Raw genomic sequence first — 9,268 nt, 5'->3', positions numbered from 1 at the left:
TAACAATAATATACAATACATCTTTATGTATAGTACTCTGTCAAGTGTTGCCGTTCATGTATTGGAAGACAAAATTGTTTTTGTCCATTTGTGAGCGAATACGTTGGCATCGCTTACAAGGAAACGTACGTTCGGAAGCTCTTGGAAGCTTCTTTGTGCAAAGCCGTGTGGGAAAAGGTGATAAGGACCCAGATGTCACCTCTGACACCATTAAATGTGGACCGTCCCACCAATTTAGGCTTGACGGGTGACTTTTTCAAAGATGAGAACTTAAAGATGCCAAGGATCAAGACGCTAAGCCAATTGAAGAAGACTCGTGCGTTTAATCATGAAAAAGTTATCAGATGCTCGTAATGTCACAATTTGACACATGTTGTTTTGGATTGGATGGAATCCAACTATGATGCGAGGTGGTCTCGCCCATGCGAGTTTAGACCAGGTGGACACGTCGGCATGAGCCAAAGCAGCTCGGAGAAGCTGAGACAACATGTTGCCCACTTTGTTGACGCTTACCCTCGGCGTTGTCTTGGTGGCGAAGGGAAACGACATCGAAACCACGGCGGCACCGGACGGTCACATCACCATTGCGCAGGGGAAACTTCTGGTGAGTCCTCCACATCCAAATCAGCCCTGGGAAAATGCTGAAAAGATCCAAATATTGATTAAAATGTGCATGTAAGTGAATGCCAAACAAATGAAATATTTTCTATTTTCATTTTTCCTGATGCAATTCTAAAGTGGGTCAATGATTCACGGATTTATGCTCTTTGCCGGCCAACGGAATTGTTTTTCCTCACAATAATGTACTGTATTAATGAGGTGAATACATACATCATTTTTCAGACCAAAATAGCAACGGTTTTGTATTTTTGATGAATTGGATTATTCTTAATGATTTAAAAATCACACAAATATATATCAAATGGGTGATGTAAAACTTGTTTGTTTTTCAGGCTCCCAGCGTGGTTGGATGAGGCATCAAGAAAATGCCCGAGCTGCATCAATTCCTGATGGAGCGCTGGGCTTTGTAGTATCCTTCTCGTCAACACCTTTTCCACACAAACGTCTTTTTTTTTTTCCCCAGACGCAAGTCGTCTTGAATGTTTGCCATAACACATTTGGTCATTTATGCAGTCGAATGAAGATGGGATTTACTCGAGTAAATGATGATGAGCTCATTACACAAAGATGCTAAATAATTTACGATGTTAAAAATAAAATAAAACCAAATACGTACGTTTTTTTGTTTACGTCAACGTTCGTTTCTGAAACCATGCACCGGAGGTGCGTTCGAGTCGAAGTTTCCTTGATTCGAGGATTCCTCTTCCAGTCACAACCTGGAGTATGATTCCTCGGAAGAAGTGGACCCTCGACTCATTTTTTATGATGACGAGGGCGAGGTCGTGAAGGTGATTTGTAACTCTACCCGTTTTGGGCAACTCAAATTCAGTGAGGTGGGAAGGCTGCAGCTATCAGCTAAGAAATCCAAACAATACCAGAACTGAAGCTTTCTTTCTTTTTTTTCTTTTTTTTTTTATGAAAGCTGGATTTCTGCAACATATCTACACAAAATAATTTTACAAGAAAAAAGCATAATATATTAGCCCATATATTGTCAACTTCTGATCTAAAAAAAACAAAAAAAAGTTAGTCAAAAACACTTTTTTTCAAAAAATGTTTGATTTCCCTCCTAATACTGTAAAACTATTTTAAAACCAAATTGTTTTGCGTCTCTTTCTGTTTGCAGACAGTTGGCGTGAAAGGTATGAAGGCGGTGGAGATCGCCGCCCTACTGGACTCCCTTGGCTTCTACAAGCGGTCGCAGAAGGGCGAAGCAGTGCCAGAGGAGTTCCAGAACTTCCCCTTGCGTGCCCTGCGTGACGAGCTGTGACGTATCCCAGAAAGCCAAACCTCGCCACTGCGTCTCGCACACGCCATTGATGACGAACGGAGCCTCAAGGTGTTCCCAAAATACAAGAACCCGGCTTCGTTCTGACGGCTCGCTTGGCCTGACGTAGTGCGCGCCCGTCTTATTCCTCACTTGTCTGATCCAATTAAAAAAACAATTAACATGCTTGAGCGTGCTTAATATTTATTGTACATAAATCTAGGATGTGAGCAGAAGCCAGAAAGTTATATACAAGGAAGAAATGAAATGAATTGAATTCAGCTGTAGTTTTATAAAGGACCAAAACGGCCAAAATTAAAACGAAGTAAAAGTGAAAATAATTACAAATGTATAGCTGAAAAAAATAGATTGATATTTTGACCCACGGGGGTCGCGGGCTTGCTGGACCCTATCCCAGCAGTCATCGGGCAGTAGACGGGGGACACCCTGAACCGGTTGCCAGGGCACACTAAAAATGGATGGATGGGTTTTGGTCCTCCATAGTTCAGGTCTTCCATCGTCTTGGACCACTATGTCTGTCTGCCGTTGGCTCCACAGCGTCGTTTACTGGCGGCAGCGTGCAATTGCAGCATATTTTATAATAACTCGACTCTGACATCTACTGGACAAAACCGATCGCTCTTTTCAGTCCGTTAAATCCGGAGTTCTTAGACGAGAGGAGTCACTGTGTTCAATGTTGTTATCCGATTATTCCATTTTCTTTTCAGTACGGTCTCACTGCTCCCCTTGAAGCGTAATTTATTGAATTTCTGTCCTTTTCTTTTGCCATTAGTTGAGCCGTGTTTGTTCTAGACGACATGCAATATGGACGCTGTTATCGTTTCAGATTGACTCATGAGAAGATTTTGACTAATCCGCAGGGCGCCCGCCTCCTCTTTGCCAATCTGATTATCTGCCCCCGCGCATGCCTTGCGCACGTTTGCGTGATGCCCGCGTTCTACTCGCCGGTTCCCGACAACGTTGGCGTGGGCCCGGCCCGCGCGTACTCTTCGCCCGCCCGCAGAGAGCCCCGTGACCTTTCACCTTCGTCTTTAGTTTCACGTTCAGGTTAGTCCTCATTCTTGTCTTTGATTGATTTGATTTATTGAACAAATAAACACATATAACACAAAAGGTTAAAATTTTGGAAGAAGGGAAAAGATGCTCGTTAGATATCAAAGCGGTTTACATGTTCAATTGGAGCGACAACATTCTTCACCGCATATGTCGGAGGGGGATTAGCGACACAACACATGCGGACAATTAGATGGCTGCCTTCTAAAACATGAAGATTTAAACACACACAACAAATGCAAGTCTGATTTGTAGTCAGTTGAAAAGCCAATATTTTAGAAACCAATAACAATGATACTAATGATAATAATAATAAAAGTGCTAATCAAAGAAAATATATAGTGCTTTGAGATCATTCTTTTTTCCAAGAAAAAGCTTTTTATAAAATTTCACTCAACATTGTGTGTGTGTGCGTGGATGACATTTGTACAATTTGTGCCTTTTCAGCATGGTGGTACGACGTGTGTCTGCAGATGTCGATCTACTTCAACATGTTTTATGTGCCTTGCTGGTGGTTTTCGTCCGTCTGCATGCTGCAAGTCAAGGTCAGCGCTTCGACCAAACATGACCCAGAGCCACTGAGAGGGCCAGTGAGCCAACTCTGTTATCGTCATCACTGTCAAGCTCGGTCCTGTGTTCCCCAAAAGGCGAAAAAAGTTTACCAGTTGCGTACAGACTCTTGAAATGACAAATTTGCTAAGCTCCCAGGAATGATCAGCATCGCAAGCTAGAAATGATTTCCCTCAAGATGGCTTCCACTACGTTCCTAGGAAATTACAATGCCCGGGCCGTCACTGCTGAGCTGGATTTCAAGGAGACCTGCAGGCAACTCAAAGCCTGTGTGTTTGTTTTTCAGTTTGCGCATCTTCCGGGATACTATCAGGGTCTGGCGATCAGCGGCATCGCACTCGTCACTGTCGTGGAAACTGTCCGCCTTTACCTGGGTTACTTTGGCAACCTGCACCAGAACGTGAGAGCTTTCCTTCGCATGCATTGTTCTGATTGCTTCTTTTTGTAGTTCACATTCTGTTTTCCTCATCATTGATCATCATTTATGGATTTATACGTGTGCATGTGTGTGTAGGTTGCATGGCTGTGCTGCTTCTGCGTGTTGACGCTGTCGTTGGAGCTGCCGGTGCTGTTGTTCTTTGTGACGGACGAGGGGGAGCTCATCCTCCCGCTGGAGCGTGCCGTCCACTCGCTGCTGCTGACCGCCGCGCTGACCCAGGTCGTGGCCGCCGCGCTTGCGCTGCATTCCATGACCAGAAAGCTGACACTGCTCTTCCACCTGCGCCAGCTGGCCAAGGTTGACAGCTTCGGCAACTCCGCCACCCCCGGCAGCGCCGGCGAACCCGGCCTCGGCTTGTCGTACCGCCGGGTTGCTGCTCCTTAATGTGGAAGTCGAGCCAAAGTGTTTCCTGACAAGAATATTTCTAAACGCGGCATTCTGATGAATTGCGCAATGTGAATGAAGCAGTGGCAGAAGGCGGCCATTCCGTCACCTACTGTACCTAAAAATGACATGAAGGTGCCGATTAATTGTTTTTCTATTCTTTTTTTTTTTTTTTTTTTTTAATGTTACGCATGAACACATAAATGGATGCCGACTGTGGGAAAACCTTTGCAGGAAATTGTCCGTCGTTTTTGCATTTTGCAGTTTAAGGCTATTTGCTGATGCATTAAGTCTCTATTGTCACGATGGAAATACGTCTGGGTTTACGGCAATCAAAGCAAGTTTCAATAAAGTGTCAATCACTTTATTGAAACTTGCTTTGAAATAATAAAAAATAAAAAAATAATAAAAATAATAAAAATAAAGTCGCCCATTGATTACGTCACGTGACGTAATTTGAGTTGCATCGGTAAAGATGGCGGCCTCCATTGTGCGGTGGGTTCTTCACCCATCTCCCACGGCCGTCTTCCTTTCTGCGGCGGGCAGTCGGCGTCTGTTTTCCCCCTGCTGTGGGCCACCATCCTGCCGAAGTTTTAGCGATGGAGCCGCGGAGAAAAACACTCATTTTGGCTTTGAAACTGTTCCGGAGGGCGAGAAGTCGAAGAAAGGTAAATCAAGAACGAAATTCGTTGTGAATCTCGTTATTTTAACCATTACTTGCCTTGTAAATCGTGGGCATTCCCTCAGGTATAAGACATTTGATATTTATGACATTAGAAATTTCGACATGTAAATTCGGATTCTGACTTTGTGCTGGGATTGATACTTTTCCTCGAAGAAAGCCCATTAAGTTTAGAGCTCATGCCATTAAAATGTGTAAACAAACGGGTATCTAAAACAAATTAAAAGTATTGTTTGGTGCTATACATCTTGCCGAATTCTGAGATAGGGGTAAATTGTTGACATTAGCAAAATAAAGAAGCTCATACTACATTGTTACCTTAATATTAAGCAAATATGAAATGGATCCCCCCCCCCCCCAATGAAGTCTAGTACAACACAATGGAACGTGTAAAAAAACAACTATTTCACTTTTACATTTCTAACATAAAAGGTGCAAACATCATATTCAAACATTTTGTAGCGAATCCATTAAAACTGTGAAAAATAAAAACGAACTATGTCAGCTATGCTGAGATCGGTGCAGTATGATAACATTTGTTCAACAACTCTCCTACCTTAACATTTTCTTAACAGGCATTGAAAACTAATAATCAAATGGAAATTGCTCCAAAAATAAGCAGTGACTAATCCTATTGATACTGCAGAATTTCAGGGTGGAGTTAATTCTTCACTTTAGCTAAGTAGTCCCGACTTGAGATTTGTCTTAATTGCAAGGAAATATGTATGTTTTGGCAGTCAGATAGAGTTTGGTCAAAACAAAATGTGATTCTGAACATTTGGGACATACTTATGACATCTTCTCACTGTTGTAGTGTATAAAGTGTTTGAGAACGTGGCACCGAAGTACGACGTGATGAATGACGCCATGAGTCTGGGCATCCATCGTCTGTGGAAAGACGCGCTGCTGCATGCTATGCACCCCCAGCCCGGGGTGCACCTCCTGGACGTGGCCGGCGGAACAGGTGGGCCCAATGTTCAAAAGCGGGGATCTTTTCGAGCCAGAGGTGGTACCGTCGAAATGTTCACAACTGAATAGTCTGTGTGTGTAGTGATTCTTACGTGTACCACAAGAGGGCGCTTTTATCCCACGTTCCATCCACCCATTTTTTTTAAACAACTTTCCCTAATATTCGAGAATGAGTGGTTGAGGTGCCTCCAGTTTGTTCAGTGTGTAATTGCTTTGTGATTTTTGGAAGATATGAAGAGTTAAGGAAAACATGGCTGTATCATTGGGAACGGCCTGACATTTGGCTTAGGTGGACACATTAAATTTTGAATGTAGGAAATACTCAAAATCAGCAAAATATGATTAATCTATTCTCCTCTTGTCCCAGGCGACATTGCATTCCGTTTCCTGGAATACACATCCTCGCTAAAAGAGCGGCAGGCCAGACGGACGGCGTCGTGGCAGGACAACCGCGGGGAGGGTGAGGAAGGCGGAGCCCGAGATTCCAGGGTGGTGGTCTGTGACATCAACAAGGAGATGCTCAAAATGGGCAAGCAGAAAGCTCACCATGAGGGCCTCGATAGCGGTGAGCAAATAGACCCGTACGGACAAAAAACAAAAAGGGAGCTGTGAGGCACTTTCAAGTCAGGGTGCGCTACATTTGCTCAGCCAAATATCCAATACTTCATTCATGTGTGTGTGTGTGTGTGTGTCAGATGTGCTCTGGGTGGTCGGGGACGCGGAGGAGCTGCCGTTCGACGACAATCAGTTTGATATTTACACGATTGCGTTTGGGCTTCGCAACGTCACGCACGTGGAGTTGGTAAGCACTTTTCGATCATTTCATTCTTGTTCTTTGTCGTTTGCGGGACCTGAGATGCTCTTGGAATGTTCACAAAAAACACAACGAAAATCTAATCAAAACTGAGTCTTCTCAAATTTAAATTAGAAATAAGTTCTTTTAAAAAAAGGAAATAATTTTATAAATGTATTAGTGGGAGTATTTAATCCAGAGACTAACAAATAAGTGTTTTTTGTAAAAATCCAACTTTTATGTTGTAAAATGACTCGCTTGCCCAGAAAAAAAAGTTGTGTATTTCTCTCTTGAGGCCCTACAGGAGGCCCTGCGAGTGCTAAAGCCTGGAGGCAGGTTCATGTGTTTGGAGTTCAGCAAGGTGACCAATCCCATCTTGGCCAGGTGAATGAACCCAAAGCGTACCGGGACTCCACAAAGATCGAATTTGACGCTGTTCTTGAACAATCTGCCAATTTCTTTTCTTGCTATTTCTTTTACTTTGTTAGGCTTTACGACGCTTACAGCTTCCAGGTGATCCCGGTTTTGGGAGAAGTGATTGCCGGAGACTGGAAGTCATACCAGTATTTGGTGGAAAGCATCCGCAAGTTTCCAGCTCAGGTAACAACAAAAACTACCTTTGTCATCATGCTTCAGTCATTGTATGAAATTCTTATTTTTTTATTTTTTTTATTCTTACTTATGCATGGTCAATTTTTTTCACCCCCACCCCAAAAAAAAGCCTTACTATACATGGTCATTTTTTGGTCTTTTTCAAATAAAGGTATTATTGTTAGGTGTAGAGCATTCAAAACCTTACTATGTAAAAGTCATTAAGAAGCCTTTCTTTTTTTTTTTTTTGCAATGTGCAGGAGGAGTTGAAGGAACTGCTGGAGGAGGCAGGTTTTTGTTGCGCACGCTACCACAATTTGACAGGCGGCGTGGTCTCCATTCATTCAGGTTTCAAACTGTGACAGACGGCAGAGCCACGGCACCCGGCGGCGTCCACCTTTTTCCATCGGGCGTCGAAAGCTTGCAGCTGTTTTGCACGGTGCTAATGAGTGACTTTTATGCCGTGCGCTCAATATTTGAGAGCGGATCTAAAAAGACAAACTTCATTCCCCCATCAGTGAAACCGAGATTTATAATTTCTCTTCTTTTTCTCCAAATTGACCTTTTATAACAGAAAAAAATATATACTTTGTAATCAATCATGTAAATTATGACAATATTTAAAAGAGAAACTGTTTATTTTATTCATTTCAATGTCAAAAAACCCATCCTTCCATTTCTTGAACTTTTCTCCTTGGATTAGGGTTAAGGGTTAGGGTAGGGTTCGGACATAGCCTTACTTGTACACTTGCCTGTCTTGTGTGCAGGCACCATGAGTTCGATTTCAATGGACACCAAGCCATCGTGGTCCTATCACGAACCGAGCAGATGGATTCTATGGACCCTTTCTTTGTATGTGTTTGTGTATGTGTGAATGTAATGAAATGTATGTATCTGTATATAAAATGTATCTGCATTCAAGTTGGCTTAGTTTTTCCTCACGTTAATTAGGATTTAGTGGGTTCACACAACTTGGTATTATGACAAAGGTAGTAAATAATGCAGGATTAAAAGCAGAATTGTTTCTATGGGGCATCCGGACATGTGCTCGGAGCTGTCCCCAGTATCTCGTGTGAACTGGATGCCAAACTGAAGGCTGGAGTTGGGGTAATATGTGGGGGTGATATCGTACATTTTGGGGTAATTCTGCACAGCAAAAAGAATTATTTTTGGAGTCGGATACTGCTTTAGGGTTTGCGTGGACACAGGCTGTTGCAATGTGGGTAAAATATTGAAAGTACATGCCTTGTAGACATAAGAATAAAGTTTTAAAACTTTACAAACAATGTTTATAATTGCAACGGTATAATGTAGGCCAAATGCTAAACATTGACATGATGTAAAAACGTGACATCACATTTGCCAATGCCATCCATGTGAATATGCTTCATCATTCCAATTCCAGCAGGAAGTAGGTGAAGGATGTATATTTAAAATGTTCATTTTGACAAGGCAAAATTGAATTTCCAATAAGTGGGACAAATATTTATTCTGTTAACTGTGAGGAGAGCTACCATTCATTCACCCGGCCACAATGAGGGTTTGACCCCCTGTCTCCTGATAGGGCACACCCCTCGGGCGTCACTCCTTCCTCGCCCTCCGATTGGCTGCTGATGGGGAGCAGCGCCCCTCCCCTATCCCTTCGCCTCCTCAGCCACCTCCCTCTCCTCCTCCGACATGATGCCATCTGTCGGCTGATGTGGAACCAGCCCCGACGGCCAATCACAGCCCGGCTCTTTTTTTGACAGGCGGATTGAGCGGCGTGCGCGTGAAGGTTTGCGTGCGTGTGCACGCTGGGAGCCGTTCAAGACCTTCACGTCCTCACCAAGCTGTAAGACACATTTCAAAGAAAGGGTATCTGTATGAAAACAACTTTGA

The 9,268-nt window shown here is 43.2% G+C and overlaps 3 protein-coding genes across 6 annotated transcripts; all 3 read left to right on the top strand.

The window, feature by feature from the left end:
• The first annotated feature begins 446 nt into the window (after positions 1-446).
• selenoe (selenoprotein e) lies at positions 447-2,079 on the top strand. Its single transcript, XM_061278083.1, has 4 exons — positions 447-604; positions 954-1,030; positions 1,331-1,409; positions 1,748-2,079. Exons 1-4 carry the CDS (start codon positions 488-490, stop codon positions 1,889-1,891), a joined length of 417 nt encoding a protein of 138 aa, XP_061134067.1. The 5' UTR covers positions 447-487; the 3' UTR covers positions 1,892-2,079.
• A 437-nt stretch (positions 2,080-2,516) lies between these two features.
• LOC133154580 (transmembrane protein 17A-like) lies at positions 2,517-4,671 on the top strand. 2 transcript variants are annotated; one of them, XM_061279395.1, is made up of 5 exons: positions 2,517-2,956; positions 3,410-3,507; positions 3,819-3,932; positions 4,047-4,190; positions 4,260-4,671. In XM_061279395.1, the coding sequence occupies exons 1-5, from the start codon at positions 2,707-2,709 to the stop codon at positions 4,353-4,355; spliced, it is 702 nt and encodes a 233-aa protein (XP_061135379.1). In that variant the 5' UTR covers positions 2,517-2,706; the 3' UTR covers positions 4,356-4,671. The 2 variants fall into 2 exon arrangements, with proteins under 2 accessions (XP_061135379.1, XP_061135378.1); XM_061279394.1 differs by having other exon boundaries at positions 4,047-4,671.
• A 136-nt stretch (positions 4,672-4,807) lies between these two features.
• Positions 4,808-8,311, top strand: coq5 (coenzyme Q5, methyltransferase). 3 transcript variants are annotated; one of them, XR_009714512.1, is made up of 8 exons: positions 4,808-5,023; positions 5,852-6,001; positions 6,374-6,571; positions 6,702-6,808; positions 7,095-7,183; positions 7,288-7,399; positions 7,651-7,829; positions 8,158-8,311. XR_009714512.1 is itself a non-coding variant. In XM_061279696.1 (8 exons), the coding sequence occupies exons 1-8, from the start codon at positions 4,831-4,833 to the stop codon at positions 8,164-8,166; spliced, it is 885 nt and encodes a 294-aa protein (XP_061135680.1). In that variant the 5' UTR covers positions 4,808-4,830; the 3' UTR covers positions 8,167-8,311. The 3 variants fall into 3 exon arrangements, 2 of the variants coding, with proteins under 2 accessions (XP_061135680.1, XP_061135678.1); XM_061279696.1 differs by having other exon boundaries at positions 7,651-7,677; XM_061279694.1 differs by having other exon boundaries at positions 7,651-8,311.
• Positions 8,312-9,268: the final 957 nt, after the last annotated feature.

This window comes from Syngnathus typhle, linkage group LG5 (assembly GCF_033458585.1).
Source record: "Syngnathus typhle isolate RoL2023-S1 ecotype Sweden linkage group LG5, RoL_Styp_1.0, whole genome shotgun sequence".
Taxonomy (NCBI): domain Eukaryota; kingdom Metazoa; phylum Chordata; class Actinopteri; order Syngnathiformes; family Syngnathidae; genus Syngnathus; species Syngnathus typhle.
The sequence above is the reverse complement of the archived record's forward strand: the minus strand, read 5'-3'. Positions and strand labels throughout refer to the sequence as shown.